Below are 26,841 nucleotides of genomic sequence, written 5' to 3' on the forward strand. Positions count from 1 at the left end.
GGTATTGTTTGGGGGTTTACTGAACAAGATAGATGAGTTGAATCTAATTTAATTGCAAGAAGCATGTTAAAATGAACTTTTCCTTTAAAACAGAGAAGATTTGCTCTTCTTCTATCGTTTTCCTGAGAATAGAGATGTGTCTTTCTCTGTCTGTTTATGCATTAAACAACAGGCCACAACTGAAACATCAACTTTGGCAGCTGGATGTAGCTGTGCATCGGCTAAAGATGCTCTCTGATGGTTCATTAGTTAAGCACACATCCTCTAGTGGTCCTCTCTGAGCAGTTAATTGTCCGTCCACTAAAGCATTAAGAGCCGAGCCTCTTTCATTAAAGTAGAGTTGGGAAATGTGAGCCCGCCCCCTTTTCAGGAGTCAAAAAAAAAAAAAAAAGAAAGAAAAGAGAAAAAAAAAAAAATCGATTATTTCTTCTCGCACTGGGGAGAGGAGAGGGTTTGGGGGAGAGACTCGGTCAGGAGGGAAGGAAACAGAAAAGAACCTCTCAACATCATCATCACCATCCAGACCTCCAAGCAGTACAGTATAGCAGCACCACCTCCACCACCACCACCTCCTCCATCACCGAGAGAGAGAGAGAGAGAGAGAGAGCAGGAGAAGCGTCCTCACCGCCTCCTGAGCAGACACTGTCCGATCAGAGAGAGAGAGAGAGAAGTAGAGAGAGAGGGAGTAGTTGTCTCTGACAATATAGAGACTCCTACCACGTACTGTAGCTTACTTTTTCCCCTCCCGGCGACGTCCTCAGCTAAGTTGCGCTCCTGGATTTTAAGTGCGTCTCTCGGCTAAAGTCTGTCCTCATCAAGCAGCAGCTCCAGACCTCCGAACCACCGGCGGACTGCTTGTTGTATCTCTCTTCACCAAGATTTCATGCCTAATAAAGTAAGTACTCGCACTCAACATCCACAGAACACGTTGCATCTTATGATCAGTATCTTTTTTTTTTTTTTTTTTTTTTAATTCTTCCAGACTGAAACTTGAGGGTCTATTTTGCTCCTCAACACACTACAGTTAACTGCGTCTATTGATTTGTTGGGACCCTGATCCACTCATGCCGGTGACAGCTATGTCATATAATTACAGCCTGACATCAAATATCTGTTTATGGTCTATTAGGAGCCAGGCAAGGTCTGGCTCGTGTTTTAGGGAGTGTTACTGTTGTCTCGACCTTGTTTAGCTTTCTCCTGTCCACATGCAGACCCAAAGACCTCTGCTGAATACTGCATAATAACATAACATGATGCAGTTTGTTCTTCTCTTCCTCCATGTAGGGGTGGCACATGAAAAGTTACACTTTTAGTTTAAAATGCAGTGTTTAATCTATCTGATGTATGCAATTCAACAAGAAAATATGATAGGAAACTTTCTTTCAAAGGCAGTTGAAATAAAAACAAAAAAAAGACATGCTGTTCAGAAGTTTTAACTTATTTTACTTCATATAATTAGCTTAAAGAAACATAATGCAGGAAAACTCACTGCATATACGGTGGCCTGACTTACTGAGTAGATATGTCATAATTTACCAGTGGTTTACGAGGACTAAACTGAGGTGCTCTTATGACCACAATAATCATGTTAAATAAGGATAACCCATACATAGGCAACTTTCATAAATATATTAGAATAGACTGAATTGTGTAAACATTAAAAATTCCAAACTATAACACAAGAGAACACAGTTTGCTAGACTTCTCTGAGCGTTAATTCACGCAGACTGGGACTGTGAATCAGGGTTTTAGAGAAGTGTTTGGTGTGTTCAGGCTATATTATAATTTCTTCTCTGTGACTGAGATTGTTCAGACTTATTTCACTACAGTGAACATTTTATAATTATTCAGTGAGTTTAGTTCAGTCTCGTGGCTCAATTGAACCTGTTGCAGTGAGAGGATTAATAATCACTCCATAATTAACCTGTGGCAACTTTCACTCGTGCAGCTTTATAAAACCAATTGGATGTATTTGTGATGTACTTAAAGTATGGATATGAAGCCCACTGATGAAATGTGAGGATTAACTATGATGGTCATGAAATTTAAAATTATACATTAATTTTTATTTACACAGATTTTGGAACTGACAGGGCTGTGTGCATTTAGCTCACGTTCATTAATATACATGTACATGTTCCCTTTTTTTAAAGTTACATTTTTTTATTAATGTAGATATAAATTTAATTTCTCAAAATGAATCAACCAGATATGATATTAACAGCACATTTTCAGATATATTAGAACTATTAAATTTGAAATGGCCTATTAGTGGGATATTTTAAGGGTAAGGAACATTTTTAAAGTGATAAAGTCTTTCTGTGTACTACAACATATCAACCTAATTTGTGACTCTATGAAAAGCGTGCTGAATACACTTTGTTATATTTCACAAAAAAAGATGCAGCCTATATAAAGTATATGCAACATGTGAGGTACATTTTTTACATTTTAAGAAAATGTACTTTTCTGTGCATTGTCCCATTACTTTTTATAATTCTTGATGCTGTTTTTAATGCGTTGTTTACTCATGAAAAAAATATATAAAAGTGTATTAGTCTATGAATAGATTTTACGCATGGCCGTCCCTTTTGCCCATCGTCAATGAAGTTGTTCTGTGTGGCCTGTCTGGCCTGTTGCTCTCTTGGGATTTAGCGTTAGGTTAATCCGCTCAGAGGAAGGTGAGCGCTCACATGTGGACCCACGATTACACACAGAGGACTCTGTCAGCCAAGCTCTGTAATCTCAGAGACCCTATACAAACACACACACATGCACGCACGTATGCAGTCGCACGCAAACTCACACAAATGCCCAGGCAAAAGCATGGTGTGTCTCCTTTCTCCCTCTGCCTTTCTGTTAAACACACACACACACACACACCGTCACACACACATGCACACACTGACACCCACACATTATCTGGCCCGTGCTGCTTTTGTTTCTCTTATTCTCTTAAGACCTCTCCTTCATGACAGATCATTTGGGATTTTGGGCGCTGATTCACAAAACCAACATTGACAACAAACTCTTACCCCTTCACACAGAGAGGGATTAGAAGGTCACGTGTCCCTGTGATTGGCCAGGGCATTGAGCCGATTGTCAGGGCACTTTGCTGTACACCAGGGGCTCAGTAGAGCTTTAGTTAAGTGAAGGGAACGGACACATTGTGTGCCATGGTCAGGGATTGCCATGTGTTTTAAAAGTGCTCAGACAAAAATCAGCATAGATAGGATGGACTGCTGCTTATATCTTTGATTATAAATGTCTAATATAATTCCTGCAGCTTTTTTTTTTAAAAAAAAAAAAAAGGAGTAAAGTAAACCACTGTGCTGCCTCAGAGCATAGACATTTAATACTGTACACCAGGCACATTTCAAGATTCCCTCCTTCTATGAAAACATTATTCTTAATGGAAACATCAGAAGTATTTATGTTTAAGCAAATAATTTAATGGCCCCTTTTGCTATGCTTTAAAGTTTTCTTTTCACTAATGGTTTCAAATATTTTGGAAGGGGTTTGCAGAGTTTGCTCAGTTAAACATCAGTAAAACACTCATTTGCTGATCGCAGGTTGGCAAGATCTGCTGCTAGATATTGAAGTACTGTAATTGGACTTCATGCCCTTTGGCTCAAATAAGAAGGTAATATGAGAGTAAATTGTGGAGAATCATATTTACCTCATATATAAGGAGCATTTAATACCTTAAACTGTCAAGAGACATCCCTGTATATCCTTTGAATAGTGCAGCATAGTTTGGTTTACGTTCTTTCAAATAAATGTCACAGAGAACACCACCAATCTAGATGTCATAGAATAAAGTTAACCTCTCCTTATAGTAAATTTATCTGACACAAATACTGCAGAAATATTAAGCAATTTGCTAAGCCACTCCTTTTCTTGCCTGTTTATAAGCAGATGAAAATACCTCTGTTTTATAATAACTCAAGGGCATGTTGAATTCTTGTTTATTGCACGAGGCAGGTGTTCCCTCTTTTGCTAGATGTAAGGAAAAGTATTTTTTTGAGTTTTCATACATTTTAATAGTACGAATTAAATGTGTAGGGCTCAACCTCGCTATGTGTTTATTTACTCATTTTGAACAGACCTCCCTTTCTTTGTCCTTACTCTTATGCATGTTAGAAATGTTTACCCAAATGTTCCTGTGCCTTTGGAGCACTGTCTGTATATCTTCATAACAGCTGCAATTACTCATTAAATTTAAAAAGTAATAATCTAAAGTAAATCACACGGTCCTTGAATGGTTTATGGTGGATTGAATGCATATATTTGAATATGTCCTGGTTTTTGCATAATGATGCATAGTCTTCTTCTGTCTCTATCTAGTAATTAGCGGTGACGTTCAGCAACTTTCTCTGTACGCTGTAAGTGGATGGGGGTGTATGGGGTTTGTTCACTTGGGTGTTAAAGATCACAGAGGAATATATCAGCCTTTGATGTTTAATTGTATTGTAAAACACACTTTAGAATATTTCTGCATAAAGCAGTCTTCTGGCTGTGCTGTGCTTTGTGTTTGCTGTTTCTTTGTGTGTTTGTCTGTCAGTATGTGCTGTGTGTCTGGGAGGTGTGTGTGTGTGTGTGTGTGTGTGTGTGTGTGCGCGTTCAAGTTTGTGTCTCGTCTCAGTCTGTTTGCGCGTCGGAATGTTTGTGCTTTTGTGTTTTTTTTTTGTTTTGAGTTTCGTGACGTTGTCGCTGGTGTATATTCAAATGAAAATGTGTGTACTTTTTTTCTCCTTTATTCTCACATCGAAGAGGGTAGGATTTGATGTCTGGGATGATGGAGCAGTCTGGAAAACAGTGTCAGTGTGAAGGCTGAAAAGGCAAACTGGGAAGACAGATGCGCAGAAAGACAGAGAAAGAAACACACAGTAGAAAAACGTAGAGAAAAAAATGTATTTGAGCATAGGTGACTTAAAAGCAGAGCGACAGATCAGGTATTATTCATTAAAGAGTGTTGCTTTCGTGATGTCATGCCTAACACTGATGAACAGGATGTCCTGCCTTCTTCTTCCTGTTTCCTGTTTCCTGCCCGGCCTGTTGGTCTTTGTGGCAGCAGCTGCCTGCTGGGTGGTCTTTGCTCAGTAGTGCTGACCACACAAACATATCGTCAGCTGCGGCCCACCTAAAGAGACACCCAAAACACCTCACCATACTTGAGGCCTGCTCCCTGAAATATTTGGACAGGGAGAGAGTTCTGGGAGGGGAGAAGGCAGTTGAGTACAGCGGGCAGAGGACTTTGAATGATAAGACAAAGAGAAACATTTAGAGTAGAACAGAGGTTGGATTTCTTTGTCTAAACATTGGATGGTTCCGATCAGGCTGAATGCCTCAGCATCAACACTGAAATCGGAAAATGAGAGTTAAACGAGCATGTTTTTAAATTAGTTCATTAACTTCCCCACCAGACACCTACTTTAGTTGCCTTCCTGTGAGATTTTTTATCTTTATTCAGTAGCAGTGTAACAGACTCCAGGCAGCCTAGTCTGTGATACCGCATACATACAGTGTTTATCTGTAATAGCTGCTCTAAACATGTTGTGTGGTAATTCCAGAATTAACTGGGAAGTGAGTTTTAGGGGTTAGTTTTAGGGAGAAGTATTTGCAGTCCATGTGCATAAATCTTGCGACAGAAGGCGTGTTCCATCATAAAACACAGTACCTGACCTGTGAACGGTGAGGGGCAACTTCATACACCCTAATGTATTTACAGAGACTCCCCCCTCCCTCTTCACCATCTTCCTTTAGTGTGGCACACATTTGGACTACACCCAATGCCCCACAAAAAAATAAGAGGTGTGGAGAAAGGGAGAGAGTGAGAAAAAAAATGTTGAAATGTTTTCCACTGGCTGTAATTTATCTTTGTCACGTCTGCAACATAGCCGAGTCATTCTGCAACATAGTCCAGTGAGACGCACAGAGGTAGCTCTGTGCCTTGGCCCCACACAAGCTCACATCCATCTGAAACCCCTGCCACAATCTGCGCCGCTGCCGCCACTGCTCCCCATCCGCGCTGCTGCAGAGCTTCACATTGCTATTGAGTATTTTTAGCACATCTTGGGTTCATTCTAGTTACAGAGGAATAAGGACTTGAATTTTACCAAGTCAGGCTTTTTCGTGATGTTGCTCACACTAAATTGCCACTAATAGACAGCACGATTGATAAGTCTATCTCTTTTTTTCTGCTCTAAGGAGGAATATTACAGTCTTAAATGCAATGCTTATTTTTCATTTTAGAGTCTCATATTTCTGGGCAAAGTCTGCAACATCAAGAGGTTCGCTGCACAACTCCGAGGGGACCGCGTTGTTGAAAATGCTGTTAACACCGTCTATGTCGAGAAACAGCTATATAAGAATCTGCGCTCAGTGCTCTCCCTCTTCTGCACAGCACACAGCCTAACCAGGCGGTGTCCTGCCAAAGTCCACACCAGTGTTCCTTTTCCACTGTCATCTGTGCCATTCCCACACCAAAGGCCAGCCTGTAAAAGAATGCGCAGCAACGGACTGTTTTGAGCACTTATATTACTCAGATGACCAGAAAAAAAGTCAGGAGAAAACAGGACAGAGAAAAGAAAGGGCTTGTTGCTGCCCGCTACATAACGAAATTTGAAAAAAAAAAAAGAAATGAATCGTGCTCAAACTTTTTAGCTAAAGTGTATCTGAAATCTAAGACTTAATAACACACAACAACATACAGCAATACGAAGTGCCCCTAGGGTGGAGAATGGTGAAGCAACTCCCCCCTACACCCTTTTTTTCTCTCTCTCTCTCTCCCCCAATTTATTTTTTTTGTACTTTTTTTTTTTCTGTCCCGGCTCCTTCTGCCATGTGATGTATGGCTTTTTCCTACAGTGGCTCTTCCAAAGTGCAGCTCGTGATGTCATTAATTTTATTCATACTTTATGGATGCTCTGTCTGAAAAAAAAGAGAGAAAAAGGAGAAGATAGAGAGAAAGAGAGCCGCCTATAGAGTGAGAGAGAGAGAGAGAGAGAGAGAGAGAGAGAAGAGATGGTGTTGCGGAAGGAGATTTTCAGTGCAGTTGCATGTATAATGAATGAGGGGGCACTTTGTTTGAAACTCCAGCCCAGCGCTTCACTTCAAGGTTTGCTGGGCAGAGTGGGGCCTTGTGATCTCACACCAGCCACTCTCTTTATCCTGCCAATAGATGCTTTCACCTGGCACTGTCGTTCGACCCAGTGGAAAAACAAATAACCTTGTGTGTGTGTGTGTGTATAAGAGAAACACAGAGAGAGAGAGAGCACTGACAATGGAGCAAGGGGTTGGGTGGAAAGGGTGAGGAGCGGGTGAGAGAGGAAAGAGGTGAGTTTGTATAACAGTGGCAGCGCAATGACGCCCAGACGATACTGAGGAGAATACTGGCACCCAGCCCACACTTCCTAAATAGTGCTCTCTACAGAAATAGCTCAGCCTTGATATTGACTTTTGTCTGGTGTGTGTGTGTGTATGTGTGCGTGTGTGAGGATGTTTACGTGTGAGCATGCTTGATAGGAGGACAGAGATAGTTTCGTTGTCTAGTGATGAGTTTTTTTAATTTGCTTTTATTTGTTGTTAATTCTTCTCAGTGTTGGTGGCCGTTTTAAGGCTCCTGGTGTGTGCGTTTGTGTGTGAGGAACGGAGTGCGCCACCTCTTATTATTTGGGATAAAAATGGCCTTCGTCTTATTTTTGGCCCTGTGCTGGCCTCATGGTTTTATAAATAGCTGAGGAAGTGCGGGGATACCTGTCGTGGCTCCAGCCTCCCTCTAGCAGAGTCCCGGAGCCTCCGCGTCACATCCATATACGCCGGCCCACTCCGGGCCACAGCAGAACTGCCCCTCAGGGCCGAGCAAACAGGATGGAACTCAAATTGAAGGTGTGAGAAAATCAGTCTCCGTAGTAAAACACAAAAGGGCTTGCAGTTCAGCGTGAGCAGCCTAGCTGCTACTGTCAGATTTTGTAAAGTACAGATAAAAAAAAAGAAAAGTTCATTTCCTATCACCAACAATGAGCAGTGTATAAGAGGAGTGTCAAGATGGCAACACAATATATAGTCTTTAAAATGAGAAGTGAGTTTCTTTTTTTTTTTACACTTAGTCTTAGCGTGTAAGGTCATAGGGTGGTTTTCTCTCCTCTCTGCCATCTGTATGCCGAGGTGTCTTGTTAATTTAATTTCAGCGTCTCAGGCATATGCCATGTGAACGGCACTGAGAGTGTTAACTTTCTCTCTTTGCGTCGATGTACACTGTTTTCCTCACATTCTGCTCTCGCTCTCTTATGGGATGATCCGGCTCCACATTATTGAGGGTATAATCGGTGTTTTGGTACGAAAGAGCACCCAATAAAGACAGAATGTGTGAACAAACTTATCCTTTTCTACCACTGATGTTTGAGAGTATAATTTACTTATCATAGTCTGTTCTGTTATGAAAAGGTTCAGAACATCCAGGGTCAAACTCATAGTTAATATATCAATTATGTGGGCGGGTAACAGTCTTGTTGCTTATTCCTCTTATCCCTTACTGGGCTTCATATTCCTCCATCAAACCATCTTATTATTTGGTCTTGAATCCACGTTATAACCCTGGGATGCTCTTTTATCTGTTTAACTGTCACCCAGCACGAGGGGAGTCTGTTTTGTAGAAAGTGGAAATTCAGCGCATGTTAAGCCAGTAATTCTGTTTAACATGAGCACCATCCCTGCTGCATCCTAGCCCGAGATATTGTCACCCTCTAAATGAGTGGCACTCTACATCTTGGCCCCTCATAACAGGGGCGCCATAATCACATTAAGAATGGAACAGAAAGAGAGAAATAGAGAGAGGGATAAATCTTAGAAAAGCTTTACTGCCCTTGGTGGACTGTCTCTTCACACGGTAAAAGAGAAATCATTCCCTTTTTTTCCCGAATGTGCTTTTTTTCTCCCTCTTTCTCTGTGAAGGGAATTGTGCTGCCTGTTATTAATGTGCTTTTGACAGCTTAATTTGATAAGCGGGCTACTTGTTAAAGAAGCCTTGGATTGTTCTCATAGAGAGAACACGCTTTTTTTTCCCCTCCCATGTTCTTCAAAATGCTGCCGCACAGTCTGTCGATGACCCAGTTCTGAGAGATGGTCGAAAACAAGGAAGAGCAGTGCAAAATCCACAGGGAAAAGAAAGGAGAGAAGGCGAGAGGGTAGCGGGAGGGAGAAAGATAGAGTGAGAAGGGATACTATAAGTAAGAAAGGCACTTGTGGGAAGTTAACTCAAACGCTTTTCTTTCTTCTCTCTCCCTCTTGCCGCCTCCTCACTCTTCAGCCTACCTTCGTGCGCTCCTCTCCCCTGTAGCCTAATCGGCGGAGAAACGCTAGGAACGATAACAGGGATTAGCTTCCACTGCTCGCCAGCTCCCCTTGGTTAAGTACACGTGTAATGAGTTGTTTATTTGGGATAATGCACAGTAGGTGCAGCAGAAGCCCAGAGCTGCCCTCACCTCCTTCCTTCTCTGCTTACATAGACACACACACACACACACACACACACACACACACACACACACACACACACACACACACAAAAAGACAGAAATCTGCACATCAAGTAAATGTATAACACATGCAGTAACACAGCAGCATACGAGGTGTGAACATTGACGTGCGCAGGTATGTGCAAATACATACATTCACACACTCAACCCACTAAAAAAACACACCCACTCGTACAAATTCCCACACACAGCTGTGATGCAGGTCACTGGCTGTGCAGGGAGAAGAAAACGGGAGTTTTGAGTCGAAGGGGGTTTGGTGTGTGTATTTGTGTATGTGTGTTTGTGTGGGGGGTAACGTTCTCAGGCCTTCATTGGGTCATAGGGCCAGGGGACTTTTCTCAGGGTGAAAAAATTGAATGATATGAGAAAAAAGGGAAGGAACCAAGAGAAGGGGATATGTTGTGCCCGCTGGTCTGCGCGCGGATCAGATGAGCTTGTGTGCATGCGCGCAAAGTTTGTGCGTATGTGTGTATGTACATGAAGTGGAAAAAGCTGTTGCCTTGTGGAGGGGACGTGCTCTGCTATCATTAGCCGGGGGGGAGGGAGTAGGAGGGGGCAGGCGAGGTTATGTGAACGGTGCAGCTGTGCTCGCAGCAGTGGGATTTGAGTGGAGGGGGGAACTCCAGGCAGCCAGGTCCTTCACTGAACCACCAGCTCGCAACACATACGAGAAGAGAAGAGAAAAAAAAAATTCAACCAAGCAGCGAGCCTTGTGAACCAAACACAACTCTCCGCCGCCCCCTCTGTCCGCCATCCCTCCGTCCCCCACTCCTCACTCCTCCACTCCTCCACTCTAGCCCTTTACTTCCCAAATAGGAAAAATAAATAAATATCGACTGATGCTTGATGGCAGGGATAAGAGTGCAAGAAAGAGGAAGAGGAGGGGAAAAAAAGAGTCATGATTTCTATATAGTGAAGAGTATGCTTTTTTTGTCGGCCATTCGTGGTTTTACTGTCAGTTTTCATTAGATTTCAGTCAAAATAAGAGTCATTTTTTAATAATAATAATAATTATTATTATTTTCAAATAACTGTATTAGAAATGGAACATTTTTTTGCTGCCGTTTTGTTTGGGGGGGATTTCCCCACGACTTGACGTACAATTTCAAAATCACTCAAATTTGTTTAAAGCTTCCTCCCCGCCTCTCTTATTTTTTCTCGCTGAAAGAGTCGGAGCCCACGTAGCGAAGGATGGTGCGGCAGACGAAGACCCAAACTTGCTTGTCAGCCTGTGTGATCAGTCCCGGTAGAGAGACAAGGCAGAGGTGGCTGAGAGACGACAGAACACAGAATGGCATCGGCGTGCACTGCTAATGCATTCAGCCTGCCACCGTATCCAACAACAAGGCAAAATATCACACAACTCACTTCACAAGATGTTCCTACAACAACAACATCAACAATAACAGACACGTAAATGCACACATACGCGCAGACACACAGTCTCACACAGGCGCGCACACATGCATAAATAACCACACAGCATGTTAAAAACCAACCATGAGGAACAAAAATTTGAAGGAAAACAAACAAGTCAGAATGTAAGCAACTTGAGAGTCTGAGACTTTGTGACAGAAAAATAAATGAAAATTGAAAAAAAACAAAACACCTTTTTGTTTCATGAGAAAGGGAGCTAAATTGCTGTGGTGCACCAGGCATTCACATTTTGGAGGAAAAAAAAAGCGACAAAAAAACAAACAGAGAAGAAGTTCCTGGCAGAACTGTGAATTACGTTAAGCACAATGGTGAGCGTCTGGCTAAAAATAGTGCGTGGTCAAACAGCAGTAGTGTTTTGGCACAAGGGGTCATCTCCCTGTGATACAGTGGCCTTCACTGTAGCAACATATTGAGAGCAGAGGCACTCAGCCAAAGCATGTAGCTTCACAGCAGTAATTTAATATTTGTTTGTCTCTATTATTTCATTCCCCCGCTCTCTCCTTCTGCCGCTCTCCATTGCTTATGGGGGTTAAGTAACAGTAAGCTTTATCAGATTACTGGGTCTGAGATCTCTTTCAAACCTCTCTTTGCCATCTTGATTTTGTGCAGCTGTGCAGACTCTTTAATCATACGCTATCTTTTTTCACTCCCCCTCCCTCCCCCTCACTCCCTTCTTCACGACGTCCCTCCTCCCTTAACATATGTTAATTGGCTGCTTTCTGTGACAAATTACGAGCGCTCCCTTTGATGAGGTTGGGTTGTGATGGTGCTGGGAGTGGAGTATAGTGGAACTGCCAGACCCTCGCCGGTTCCCCCTTAACCACTCCAAAAGGGAGCGCGGCACCCAGCCGATGACTAATGACAGGCTTGGACTGGGTCTGGCCCGGCTCTGGCCTTGGTTGGGGCCACTCCCCTATACAGAGGCTGATCTGTAGGTACCGTATGCCGCCACACGCCCTCCATACTCCATACAACCTTTATCCTCATGCACCCCACCACCAGCTCTCCTCTGGGAACTGTAAAGCACTGTGAGAGTAGTCAAGGCTACGTGCTGATAAAGTTTCATATTTTTAAGACCTTTTTCTATGTACATTTTTCATCATAGAGATTGGAAAATATTTAAATTCATTTAGCTTTTTTATTTAATTTACTTTAATTGTATGTTTGACTTGAAACAAAGCATGGGAGTAACATAAATTATAGATGCAACGCATACAACTTGTGTCTCAAGTTTACATTGTGTGTGTGGGTGTGTGGGTGAGTTTGTGTGTCTGTGGTGAAGGGACAGTGCCTGGAAACATTATACCAGCCTTGCTTAAACAAACACTAACAGTGGAACAATCTCTGTTTAATGATGCGCAGCGTCAACAGGGAAACAATGCTGACCAATAATCAGCACAATCAGCCTGCGGTAACCAGAACGAAAGAGGAGTGAACCTGACATCATCCTGTGGAGGGTTTTTTAAACGTTGGTGGGTTGGTGGGTTGGTGGGGTGTCAAATTCTGACTGTCTCCCTTCAATCTTACTGCTTTCTTTTTTTCAGTCTCTCTATACCTCAGTCTCTCCTCCTTTCTGTCTCTCTTTCTCTGTCACAATCCCTCTCTCCCCCTGCTCTACGATCTAGGTTACTCGGTTTCCTAGCAGAGCACAGGGACCGGAGAAAGAAAAAAACAAAAAACAGAAGGTCGAATCTATGAAGGACATCCTTGTTGAAGTGTGCAACCTTCTACTTCTCTGCAAATTACCCACACGCTGTGCATAGACTCAAAGCAGTGCTGTGGCTCTCACTTCAGCTCAGCAAGGCTGCGACCATGACACATAATGCTGCTGGAGTGTCACAACTACAGGGAGAGGCAAAGTTCTTCCTTGTTAACTGTCATTTTTTTTTTTAGTTTTGTTTTATAGATTATTCTGTAAGACATGTCCACAGCCAAGCCTCAAGATTTGTGTGCCCAGTGCAATATAGAGTGATGCTAATTAAGATAAGTGCCGGTTTTATTGATTTTACATATAAAAGTTAAAGCCCTCAGCACACTGAACTTAAGTCTTAACAGTAGATAAGTAGAGGGGATCGCCAGCAGCTTCATTAGTTGCTTGTTACGGTCACAACTTCAAAAATAAGCCTTCCACGTAATAGTTTCATTGTGGAATCCAAATGTGCTGATGAAGCGAGACTAGGAAAAATAGTAAATTCCACAACTTCCCCGTAGAGCTGCCTGCCTCCACATGCTGATTTAGTTACAACATAAAGCCTGCAAAAAAAAGGAAATCATTTAATTTACCTATTCTCCACCAGCATGTATTTAAAAAAGATAATGACCCATAAGCAAACATGCATTTCCATACCCACCAAGTTCAAAGACAGGCACAGATGCACATACATGCTCCGATGGGCGACAAAGCAAAGCTGTTGAAGAGAAAAGGGAAGTGTGCAGGCACCTCGTGGTTGCATGAGGGTTAGCCATGTTAGCAATAGCCCGCGGGCCTTAATTGAGGCCAGGAGGGAGCATTTAATAATTGCTGTCAGAAGATCAGATTTAATTCTCCTCTCTTCACAGCCACCACTGCTGTAGGGTAGAGTGAAACAAATTGTCATCAGAGATTCCTAAATGAACAAAGCTTTTAATTAGGGTGATTAGAATGCTGTGGCAAAGAGAAAGAGTGAGGGGTGGGGGTGATGAAATCATCAGCGGGTCGTCTTCACCATGATGTCTGGTGTTGATACAGCATGGGGTGAGGCCGAGGCGGCGACACGGGCGCACGGCTACTGGGAAATGTAGCTGTTCTTGAACATAAGTAAGCGTGGGCCATTCAGCAACAAGCCCTTAGCCTCTGTTTCAAACCTCTGACACAAACACACATACACGCACTCTCTGCCCTTCTCCCCCCACATTGCTTACATCCTGAGACATTGTCATACTCGGCAGGGAACATAATTGGGTGAATATGTCAGTGCTTTGTGTTCTTAGTGACATGACTCCCGGCTGTTCCTGTGGGGGCTGGGTACGCTCATTGAAGGGTTCATACTGCAATTCCACTGCATTGGTTCATTGTTCATTACAGAGTTGTTTTTTTCCCCCCTTGTTTCGTGAACATAATAGATAAGCAGGGGATTATCCGTGCACCTAGACGCGCTCTTGCGCAAGTGTGTGATCATTCATGTACGTGTGCCCATTTTCTGTTCCCATCCCTTCGGTTTCAGTAGTTGGTCACACCTGGGTCCTTCGGCGCCCATGTGAATTGAGACAGTGGTTTACTCTCACTGGAAAACATGACCTGCGGCAGAGCTTTTTTAAATGACTTTACAATGACTGGAAAGAGAGACAGAGGGACAGAGAGGAAGAAGTGAAAGAAATTGTGGCAGTGTTGATCAAGTGAAACTTACGTGATGATATTTGCGTTTAAACATCAGATGTGCTTCTCACCACAATCTGCACCACTTCCATAAGTAAAACCATTTCAATACCTCTCTTTCTTACACTTCTGCCCAACTTATCTCTTGTTTCCACCGTGTACTCTGTCACCTTTATTAAGTTGATTCTTGTTTTTCTCTATCATCTTTTCTATCTCTACTTTATACTTGAATGCATTCATTGCCCCATCTTATGCTCATGCCATGGAAAGACTGAATGCAGTAAACCGTGATTCATTTCAGCCTTTCCGGGGCCTCTCCAAGTTGCTCGCCTATGCTTCTGCTTTTTTTTCTCTTCTCCTTTTTTTCTGATACCATTTTTTCCAGCTTGGCACAAGGATATGTGTGTGGCAAGTTTGTCATTGCTGTCCTTTAAGTTTATTTGTTTATCACTCATGGCTATAAGCCACTGTCACAACACAAAGCTGCTGACTTGACAGGGAATGTCTTTTTAACCACAATGGCTACTCTTCCTCATATCCCCGTCTGTCTGGCTTCGCCTGGCTTCATGTCTGCCCTCTTGCTCGTCTGCCTTTGGCCTAGCAGCTGCGGCTTTACAGCCCTTGGCCTCCTTTCAAAACGGGGGTTGACGCATTGTGTCAAGTCATTTTGTCCTTGGGGAAGTCAGCACTGGGCTATGGAAAGATGGCTCTCACCTGTCTCCATACTGGCTCTGACGGATGGCTATCTGCCTCCATTGCGGCTCTGATGGCCCAAGGCCCCTGTTTGCTGGTGCTGAGTGAGACGTGCAGCTGCCCAAACGAAGGGCAGGCTCCGTGCTCCTCTACATCCATTTCTACTCAATCATTACTAGCTTACCCAATCACACTACAGTTTGCAATCAATTCATAAACAATAAAATCATAAAATGTATACACAAATTAATAATTTCATTTAACAGAAAATGTTTTACATCAGTCACTTCAGTAGAAAATTTGGAAATGCCACAAAGGCCAAGTTAGGTAAATGTAAAAAAAGTCCAACAGCAAATCAAGCTGTTGGACTTAAATTCACAATAAAGAAATCAGATACAAACCGTGTGCGAAAACTGTGTAGAATGCCCAAGATATGCTTTATACAAAGTTCGGTATCTTCAAAAGTTAATATGATGTAAATCTAAGTAGAGTATTTTATAATGTTTTGTAAGTTTTCAACCCAGTTTTCCAGTCAGTATTTTCTGTTGCCTCATTGAAAAAGTTTAGGTTTCCATATTAAGTTTAATTTAATTAAGACTTCTCTTAGTATATGGCCACATTAAGCAAAAAAAAAGGCCTGAAGTATTTATTATTCAGAGAGCGTATCCCCTCTGTTTATTTGCAAATCATCTGCTGTTGCTGTTTTTCATTCCCAATTTCTGCTCTCTTAACAGAGCGATTTCGGGAAGGAAGCACCTTTAGCACCTTTGATTGTCTGTGCCTGCTGATGTCACATCCTTCCGCTGAGCTGTCTGTGTGTGTGTGTCTGTTTGTGTGTGTGTGTGTGTGTGTGTGTGTGTGTGTGTGTTTCCTGTCTTTCTGTCCTCCAAGACTCCGGGGCAGAGCTGTTGGATTGAAGGATAAGAGGGGGAAAGCACTGCGGAGTCTCATTAGTTTGAAAATCAATTAAGTTTAAAGTTAAAATAGGAAGTTTTAAGTTGAGAAATTGGTTGAACTGTGGTTGGCCGGAAATTTAGTGCTCATCTTGAGCTGCTACTTATAACAATATACCTTGTTCCATAATGTCAATCACACTTATACGTGCTTGACAGAGTGTATAAAACTTGTGCCAACCACATGCTAGTGGCTCACTCTCCTCCTCATCAATGGACAGGTCCCTCAGTTCTAAGGCGTGTAGAGATTGAAAATAGAATACATGTTAAACCGTCTCTGTCTCACTAATGATCCAACTAAATCATGAGCTAATAGAGAGAGACAGGTGAAGACATATTCTGCAACACACACACACACGCACACACACTACAGCCTCTCAAATTCAAGTTTAGCTAGAACGTCTCCGGAAGATAAAAAAAGGAATGAACACATTATAAGATGATCCACCAATATCACTCTAATCCCCAGATGTACATGTTGCTAATCTCTTTAGCCGCTAACATGTTAAATTAGCCCTAATATCTGCAGAGATTCAGAGCCATAGAGGCCCACCTACGCGTGGGCTACCGCCCAGGTTTAGGTCACTCTTCTCCCTCAGCACTCCAAAAAAGATACAGACATTAGAGTGGTGGGTGTGGGGGTGGTGGGGGCTGAGGGAAGTAGCAGTGATAGCCATTCGTCACCCTGCCTATCTCGCTCTGACAGATGGGGAGTGCAGCGTGCCACATAGAGGAGTCACTGCCTGTAATGACATTAGAGGCACAATGAGACCTGATACACATTTTTATTTTCCGTTCCCATCCTGCCTGGCCATCGACTCGCTCCTTTGCTTGATCCTTCCCCTCCTCTCATTTCTGCTGTTACGTCTCCATCCATCCTGACAGGAGATAAAGTGCATCCACATTTAAACAGGCACATGTGTATATAGCTACATCAAAACCTTAAACAAATCTACACATCTGAAAGAAAAAACTTAAATGTTCTCTTAGAAAAAGAAACTTCTACATGACAGAAATGCTCAAGTAAAAATGAAGCACTGTGGGTCTGCAGTGACATACAGATTGTATTTGGAAAACCATATTAAAGCGTTTTTTTCATCCTCCTCTTCAAGGAAATGGGAGTTTATTTAAAAAGAGAGAGCGTTTATTTAATGTACCATACACCTCCTAAAAGGTTTACTTACTGCAGTGTAATATGTTATTTCAAATCCTCACAACCACATTTCCTAGGAGGATAGGGGATACTGGCAATATATATATATATATATATATATATATATATATATATATATTTTTTTTTTTTTTTTTTCAGGACACATGCTATTACCAAATGTGTTGCAGATGTACCATGAGCCGAGGCTGTGCTGCCGAGTTGGGGTTTCTTGGAAAAACATCGCCAATCCTGTCGTGATAAATCACCTTCCCAATTTGCTATACCATGTGTAGAATTAGGATTCGAGAACATCGGCATCAGCAAAATTCCACACACCCTGCATTTACAAGAGTGCCAGTTTTACTTGAACATTTCCTCACTATTCAATTCTGAAGGAATAATCTGATGGATAATTGTGCAAAATGTTTGTTCTTGGAACCAGGGTTCATGTGCATTCCTTCTAAGTTCTCCTCATTCACAAACAAAACTCTAAAGCAGTCTTTCAAAGTGACAAATCGGTCCCGAGCATGAGTCAAGGTAAAGTTCCTCTTTTTGTCGCCCTCCCTATGATTCAAAGGAGTCGTCTTCAGCGTCTGTCCTCAATAACAAAGCCACATTAACAAGCACCCTACAGACCGTCTATTAGAATGTGAAAAAGCGCCATGTGCTGTATATTAGTTTTTAGTGACTAAACACTTGGGAGAGAGGCGACCTAGAATCAAGCCTTGTGGTGCACTGAGTGTATATGTTCTCATCGTCCTCCCAGCTCCACTTCTGAGACTCAGAGAGAGAGAGAGAGAATGCTCATTAGATCTATGTGCTGAATCGCTGCTCCCTCTCCATCTCCTCCATCCTCCCCCAACCTTCATCCCTCTCTCTCTCTCTCTCTCTCTTGGTCTCTCTCGGTCTCTCTCTCTCTCTCCGTCCGTCTGCTTAACAGATGGGAGGGTCGTGGGTACAGCTCTTCCCCTCCCCCTGGAGAGGCCTGGTGCCTGTTCAAAAGATCCCTCTTTATGCTTCACTCCATTTCCCTCTCTTCTCTCCTTTTTCTCTGTTTTTTTCCTCCCTCCACTCTCCTTCTCTTTCATTGTCACCTCTCCAACTCAAAGCACAGAGAGTTGGGACCAAGGATATAAAACAAGCAGAGGAGCAACCGTTGTCCTTCTGTCTGCTTGGTGTGAGCGTGCCCTCTGACCCTAGCAGTCGGTCGCTGCAGCCTCCTTCCAGTTACCGAGCTGGTGTGAATGCAGGCGTACCATTAGTCAGACACCACAGAAAAGATAAAGGCACCCTTTAGTGTATTCGTCTTTTTCCACAGCTCATTCTCTCTTCCCTTACGCCTTACATTGGGATTAGTAAAGTGGCTTAATGTGTACAAGCTTGTTAGTTATTTCTTCTGTCTCACACTATCTGTCTTCATTCATCCTCTTGTTTCTTTCTCACCGTATTTGCCCTGTCAAGGTCAGGTGTCAGTGTCAGTCCCCCGTGAAAAAATTCCTGCTAAGGATTACTGCCCTGCGCCACTTGACCATCCTCACTAAGCAGTGCTTGTTTCCCGCATTTCCCTCCATTCCGCTGTCTTGGAGCCATGAAGCCAAATTGGATTCAGTGATTCAGTGGTAATCTGTTAAGTTAACTGATGCTTCATCCACCATGAGGGAACGGGAGGGAAGGGAGCCCGATGAGGAGGTGGGCACTCAGTTCTTATCCAGAAGCTGCCTGGCACTCATATGGGACGGGGGCGGGTGTGAGGAACAGTGGGGGGTGTTGGCTGGAGGGGAGGAAGAGGTGGGGACGGAGGAAAGGGGAACTTGGTTCGTTGAGTAGGAGGATGTAGAGGAGGCAAGAGTGAAAAGGGATGGGTAAGGAGGGGGTGGCTGAGGCGAGGAGGCGCCTACACGGGGCTAAGCGGCAGCGGAGACTCACCTCAGGGAGTTTTAGCTGGTGCTGGGAGCCAAAAGCAGGGATTAAATGTTCAGGACACGGGCTTAGCCTCGGCGTTAATGTTACGTAAGGCCTAAGGTGTTGCCCCAGTGGTTGTTGACATTGAGAGGTTCAGCTCCGCTCGGTGTGCTGTGGGAGGAACGAGGAGGAGGTGGAGGCCAGGAGGCAGGGATCACGGCGGTAACGCCTCCTTGTTTGGAGCGATGCCCGGGCTGGGTAGTGTTGAGCACAAAGACTGGGAGGGGATGATGCTGTCAGCCTGTGATTGAAGAACGCCAACTTGATTGATATCCTTGTCTGGCTGTCTTGTGCCAAGCGCCTTAGTGTTGGCTTGTAATCCTAGTTTGTCTGACAACATCCTTCTTTGTTTTCTTCCAGAGGGCAGCTCTTTGTTTTTCTGTCTATGGATGGGTGTGTTTGCGCAGAGCAATGCTAAAATGTTTTGGATAGCCTCTTCAGAGCTGCCACTGAGTTATTTTAGATCTTGTTATTATTATGATGGTGCAGTCCGGCTGTTGTCCTAACTGCCAAATGATGCATTTATGTTTGCATCTCATTTCTTCCATAAAGTGGGCGTATTCCAAACCATCAACCCAGGAAGTTTTTTGTCATGTATTTCATCATTGTTCAAATTGTATTGTCTCCCTTTGTTTTCCATTTAGTGTGATGGAAGTTTTTAGCTAAGAATCTTATTATATACACAATAATGAATATGATGTTATTCCTTAAAAATGAAATACATTTATTATATCTCAGTTATGCATATGGCCTCCAGACTTAGCCCTAACTAAACTAAACAATACATAACCCTAGGTTTTGAAGGAACCAAGCAGGTAGTAGTGTCTTCTGTTGCAAATGAAGAGATCTACAGTTATGTATTACTGCTACAGGCCTCCGTCTGTCACTAGGAGACACAGTATCCCTGAATGTCCCTATTACGCACTTTCATTATCATTATGTCCTACTCTCTAGCACAAAGAGGTCAAGTGCATAGCAATGTGCTGCGCTCACCTCAGGGGTTTAGAGCTTTCCTGTGCTTTCTCATGCATGTTACTCAATAAATACATGGATTCAGGTTAGGGGAAGACAAAAAAAGGGGGGAAAGGAAGTGCCTCACAATGTGCATATATGTGTGCGGGAGTGTGCAAAGGAGAGAATATGAGAGATTGAGAAAGAGAGCAAGGTTGTATGAGAGGAGAGAGAGAGTGATGGAGAGAGAGACTGAGACTGACATGTCTTTTGGTGAAGCAGTGTCGTCTTCCACATCAATGTCTGATGCTTGTGCTGCCAGGTGCCGGAAATCTGGTTCAGAAAGGAGAGAAGAGAGAAGAAGGGGAAAGTAGAGAAAAAAAGGCAGGGTAGATGGAGGATTTTTTTATTTTTTTTTTATGTGACGGCGCTGACAGCTCCCCTGCATTGCACTGAGCTTAAATAATGGGATGCTCATTTGCATAACGAGGGACGTTATCACCTCTACTGTCAAAAGAAAACACAACAACAGTTCTTCTGCTCCTCCCTGAGATAGATTGGGTTGGCCTACTTTAGCACTCTGGAGAGATGCACTGGAGCTCTGGCTTAGCCAAGCTCAGACAAGAACACACACACGCACACACACATGTGCACCCTCACACACATGCATGCGCACATGGACACACAGTCACTCACTCACACAAACTTTGCAGCGCAGCTTTCTTCTGCAGCTTTCATATGCAGTCCAGCTCATCAGCTGCTGGCCTCCGCTCCTTGATCAGAGGCACACACGCACTTCACCCTGTGCACACAATCAAACACGCAAGTGCATTTATTCAGATGCTCTCACTTAAAATCAGTGTGTCCAGCTGGATTAAGTTCATGTTGGAATTTAGTTTAATTTCAGTCTCTAACAAACGTCCTCCTACCGTGTTTCAAAAGATCTCTTAGCACTTTTCGTTTTCTCGTCTTTTTTTTTTGGCTTTGTTTTGCCAAAATATGGCAAGAGTGATCTTGGTTTAACATCTGTATCCTATCCTGCGACTCATGTCTGCCATTTTGGAGATGAGCTGCAGATAGAGTAGAAAAAGCTGTGTCTGGCAGTTCCACTGTCAGTACAGTGCAGGAAATGGGAAGAAACAAAATGTATTTCTCAGTCTGGAGGTAATGTTACAGTGTTGGTGATTAGAGCGTTTAAGTTAGCGGCACTTCCAAAACACTGTCAAACTCTCTGTGAACGAAGCGAGATCCTGACAGCGCTGTCTCTTCTCATAGTCGGTGCCTGGGAAAAAAAAATGCAAAAACTGATTTGCATGATATCGACAGTGAAAAACACAGCGTTTCTCACAACATTGTTGACAGATTCTTTGTCTTTCTTCACCCTCCCTTGTGGCTGCCATGATGCCACTTTTATTATTTTTTTTCTCTCAGTATTTTGCCATATTTCATTTCATTTAATGCTTATGCTCTCCTCTCTTCTCCTCCCCCACCCCATTTCTTTCTTGCAGGTACGGATGCTGGAATCTGTGAGTTGATTGGAACAAATAGAAAGCAGAAAAAAGACAGATAAAGGAAGAGCAGGAGAGTGAGGAGAAAGAAGAAAGAGGAGAGAGAAGAAAGCATAAAGTTCTTTAGAAAGAGGAGAGAAAGAAAGAGACGGGGACGATGGGGAGGAAAAAGATTCAGATCACGCGGATTATGGATGAACGCAACAGACAGGTAAGTCCCTGGGGGAGGGGAGGATGGATGAGTATGAGGGTGAAGGATGGGAGGGGTGGAGGATGGAGGAAGGAGAAACACCCTACACCCCACATAGCCCTCAACAATGAAGGTCTTCTGGGAGTCTGGGCAATATGTGAACTGGGCGACAGAGTGGTGTATTCAGAGATAGCACAGTTATTGCTTTGGGTGGAAGAGCTCCATTGGGTTATAATGGCAGGTTTGTTTCCCCATTCTCTTAACAAACCAGTGTGAGGGCACCAGGAGGATTTTTTCCCAAAAAGGGATTTGCATGAGAACATTTGTAATTCTCCAAAAACATTCTGCATATCAATGCCCGCTCTGAGGGCTGCAACCTACACACAACTGTAGCACCCTTCACACACCCAGCCTCTCACACCATGCCACCCAGTTTAGCTCACTGGCAGCGGAATATTACTGAGAAGAGGGTGGTAGCACCGGAGAGTCAGGGTGGAAGAAAACAAAAACAAACAACCAAACAGAGATGGGATGGTTTGTAGTGACACACTGGAGTGGGCCAACAGGGTGGAGATAAAGAACGGCCTGGGAGACAAACACTGAAACAATATTTTTCTTGAGCCAAATCAGTAACAGTAGGGCTGCTGTAGCTTTCCTCTGCATAGCACAAGAGATACATATTCAAACCAGCGATACTTTACAGACGAAGCTGTAACGGACATAGCAACAATGGAATTCTTGCAAGACACTTTTTTAACAACAGCTGGCATTACTTGAGAGAGAGACATAATAAATTGTGGACAGCGTGATTCAAGCAGACCCTGCCTCTGTGTGCAGGAAATAGATAGAGACAGAGCTCTCTCACTGCCCTCGAGGCCCACAATTGATCACTTCCTGTGGCACGACTGACCACTGACACTTTGTCAGCATCCTGGCAGCCCAATTGGATCCATACGCTGCTAACGTGGCCCCTGGATCACAGGTCAAACACTCACACAGGCACACACAACTTGTCTGAACACACAGACCCACTTCATCGTTTTGCCTCCTTATGGTCTGACATCCAAAAGAATAGTCCTCAACAGTTTCTCACAGTGTGTTTTATCAAACGCGGCCATTTGCAGCCCGGGTATGGTGAATAAAACGGCTCAAGGAATCGATTGGGCAATACTGGAGAAGTAAACAAAGCAGATTGCGAACCCTGTCATTACAGGATGTCTCAATGAGTAGGATGTTTAAGTAGCAAGAGGATAGTGAGAGGAGAGCGAGGATTTGAAGTGAACCTGAGATGAAGAAGAAAGTTCCTCTAATCATGATTTTACTGTCTGTGATACACAGCATGCTCAAAACCGGGTGCCTTTAGAGTCATAGCTGCAGCACAAAAAGGAGAGTGAGAAGGATACTTGGGCAGAAAGATTTAATAAATATGCAGGGAGTTGTGACAGTATCCCCCCATATTCTCTGTATTCGTTTTTTATATGTATGTTATTGAGAGACAGGCAGACAGAGAGACAAGAGCAAAGAGGAGGTCACAGAGTTTCACATGAGTACCAAAGCTATCGTGTTGCTGCAGCACCCACACCTCCTCCTTACTGTTATCTCAGCCCTTCTCTCTCATCCCACCTTAGACTAGGCCCGCCAGTTGCACCAGGCACTCCGGCTCCTGCGGATAAGGAGGGAAAAAGGGAGACAGGAAGGACACCTGAGGGGAATCGATGCCTGAGATATCCGGGCTTTACTTACAGAGAGAGGAGGAGGGTGGAGAGGAGTGAGAGAGGGTTCAGGGAAAGGAAAATCAATATATCACTGGATTTTGTTGTTTTGATCGCTGATATGATAGATTACTTATTTAGTTGTTTGTTTAACTCGAAAAGCAGGTCTTACTGATATGATGTCATCCAGTCATGTGGGCAACACTGCATGCATGCTAAGCATATGTCATTCAGTGCTATTCAACCTACGGCCTAAATAAATGACATCACTACATTTCATGGAGGCGTACATCACAAGACAGACACAGAAAAACTTATATTTCTTCTTAAAAGAAAAAAAAAACGGAAGCTTTGGGTTTGCATATTTTCACTTCCTTTTTGAGGAAACGTCCCTGAGCCCAAGCCAAATAAATAGCAGAGGAATTTGTATAGTGTTACGTTCAGCCTCACTTTCTTTGTGTCATTTAACTGTTTTATGTCTAAAAAAGGTTTGCTTTAAGACTTATAAAAACTCTTCTGTGTTCTTCTGCATTTATTCAGATTGATGTTTATGATTTGCACACACCATGGAGTATACAGTGATAATTATTTGACATAATCTGAATGTTCAGAAGCCCCAAAAGTTGTATGAAATAGAATATGGTACAAAACCTTTTCATTCCAAAATAGCAATATAATCAGACAATAAATAAACCATTGTAACATTTCCCCTGATTCTTTAGTGTCTATACACACTTCATACTGCAGTCCTTTTTAGAGTGGCACCACTCTGTGTGGCTGTCAACACTACCTTGCCACCTACAGGGCTACAGTGCCTCCAGATCCCATGCCCTCACTGCAGCGGCAGTATGATACTGGGCACAACGTCTGGCTCTCTCTGGACGGCCACTTTGGGCTGCCACCCCCAGGCCCCGAAACACTTCCCCAGAGCAGGGACAGAAGGGCCAGGCCTCCCTGGCGTTGACTGGCTGCCCGGAGCTCTGGACAGTGGGCAGCAGTGTGGAGCCCTGGCTCCAAGCCCCCTGACCACTCAGACCCTCTCCCAGCCTCGGGCACATGAAAGAGCCCCCTGTGCCATAAACTCATGGGCTGTACACAGAGAGCAGACTCTCTTGCCCCAGCTAGCGCACACACACACACACACACACACACACACACACACACACACACACACACACACACACACACACACACACACACACACACACACACACACACACACACACACACACACACACACACACGTACAGTTCAAGATGCATGCACAGGTATTTGTGTGCACACACTGGTATAGATTTGAGACATTCAGATTATTCACTCAAACACATACTAAGATGGTATATTTGGTGTCTGGTTTCTGCAGCTTAGACCAATGCATGCTTGTTAACATATGTAAACATCTATAAACGTGTCTATCTCTCTGGAGTCGGTCTTGTGGATCGACTAATTTGCTGCAATTGGCTCTAATTAGTGTTACCTCTCCAGCCAGTACACTCAGTGGGCTTAATTTAGGATGACTTTTTTTTTTTGCAAATCTGTGTGTGTTTGTGTGTGTGTGGGCGAGGAACATCGGTTTTCAAGGGGGAAGGGACCCAGGGCCAAAGGTTAAACATGGATCAGGTCATCAGTGACAGGAAGTAAAACAGCAGGATCTCCCAGCTCCCACAAACAGCAGTCACACTAACTAATACTTTGGCTAGAAGAGATGATAAAAAAAATAAAAAAATGTATGTCTTCCTCCATATGCCGCTTATCTTCCCTCACCATGTTAACTGCAGCTGAAATAAGGGGTCTTTTTATTTCTGCGACAAAGCATTCTTCTCTCCAATCAACAGCACTGGGGTGAGAAAATGTGCGAGTGAAATTAACAGCAGGAAAATAATGAGGCCCACAGGGTAGCTCCTCACCCCTGCACCCCTCCTCTAATTCCCTGTTTCCCACCTTCTACCATCTCCTTCTTTTTACCCCAGCGGGTGGCACTCCTCTCTGTCATATGTTCAGCGCTTCGAGACCTCACCTGAAAAGGGCTCACTAAGCTCTCACCTTCTCTCTGCAGTATTGTTATTTTATTTTGCCTTCTCAACTTATTCCTTGTTTTGGTTCTCGCTCACATGTTCTTCACATGGCTCTCAACCCTCCCATCTAATTTTCATTCTGTCGTCTTAGTTGGTCTAGCTTTCTCTCTGTTCTTTCCTTTGCCTGCTATATATATAGTGTATATAGTATAGTGTATAGTGCTAATTATGTTATGTTAACATTTTCAAAGGAAAAGTCAGTTTATTTATCAGGTTGTATATTGGCTTTAAAAAATAGTGACATTTTAGGAAATATTCCTTATTCATAAATATGAGTAAAAATCTGATTTCAAAAATAGATTTGTTGCACATACGGGCTGTAGACTGGTCTTTAATTTATTGCTTTTTTCCTGCTTTAAAAAAATATATTTGCACATTTACATCTTCCTGTTTTACTACTAGAAGCTAATTCTGAGCTGTGCTTGTTATAAGAAAAACTTAATTTAGTGAAAACTGGGGTTAATAAGGTTTTCCTGCAGCAGAAATCGCTAAAACAATTTGATGTGCGAGGACATGATTTGCCTTAAGTATACCGTGTCAGACTAACTGCCACGACAAAAGTTTATCCACCTCAAATGAATGACAACAAAGTTATTTTTGTCATTCCGGCCACTAACTTGGGCCTTGCCATGTAACATTCACTTTTTTTTGTCAGTGGGCATATCCTTTTCCAGTTGTGGTTTTTCAGCATAAACAGGAGCATACAGAGAAGGAGCCTAGTCAGCCATTACACTGCTGTCCTGAAATATAATTACAATTTCTGGTAAGGAAAACAATTTAAACTGACATGTATTTTAAGACATGTATAACTAAAATCGGCATAATTCAGACAACACTCAATCAGTTCCACTCTTTTAACTACTCAAAGTGGACACTTTCGATTCGGACACTGGAAGAAGAAATGTTTGGAGTCTGTTGCCTCCTGTTCCTACTGTATATTGAAGGCACACTGAAAAGGGATGATAAGTGGGGTTTCAGAAGAGCATAGCATGCATTAGAGGTAGGACAAAGCCTCTTTTGTCGTAATGCCCCTTTTAACAGCTTCTTTGGCTGTGAAGCAGAGTTCAGGCCCAGGTCTTGGGCTCCTCTTATTCCTTTTGCGCAAGCCCGTGTCTTCCTGCTTGGCCCCTGACAATGGGATAAGTGTTTGTCTCAAGACAAATCGTGCTGCTCCTTAGCTGACTGACATCTATGTGTGTGTGTGTGTGTGTGTGCCTGCATGTGTGTGTCCCCGCACAGCCATGTTTGGTTTGCTAACCAGCAGTTTTTGGTGCCTGTCTCTCCACTCCTCCTCTTCCTCCACCTCCTCCTCC

The 26,841-nt window shown here is 43.2% G+C and overlaps 1 protein-coding gene across 1 annotated transcript in view; it reads left to right on the forward strand.

The window, feature by feature from the left end:
• Positions 1 to 493: 493 nt before the first annotated feature.
• The window catches only part of mef2cb (myocyte enhancer factor 2cb), a 58,095-nt gene continuing 31,747 nt past the window's right edge, over positions 494 to 26,841 (forward strand). Inside the window, 2 exon segments of the mRNA XM_054610318.1 lie at positions 494 to 895; positions 21,552 to 21,762. Of these exon segments, the coding sequence (XP_054466293.1) occupies positions 21,709 to 21,762 (54 nt within the window). The 5' untranslated portion in view covers positions 494 to 895; positions 21,552 to 21,708.

The sequence above is a fragment of the Anoplopoma fimbria genome, chromosome 13, assembly GCF_027596085.1.
Source record: "Anoplopoma fimbria isolate UVic2021 breed Golden Eagle Sablefish chromosome 13, Afim_UVic_2022, whole genome shotgun sequence".
Taxonomy (NCBI): Eukaryota; Metazoa; Chordata; class Actinopteri; order Perciformes; family Anoplopomatidae; genus Anoplopoma; species Anoplopoma fimbria.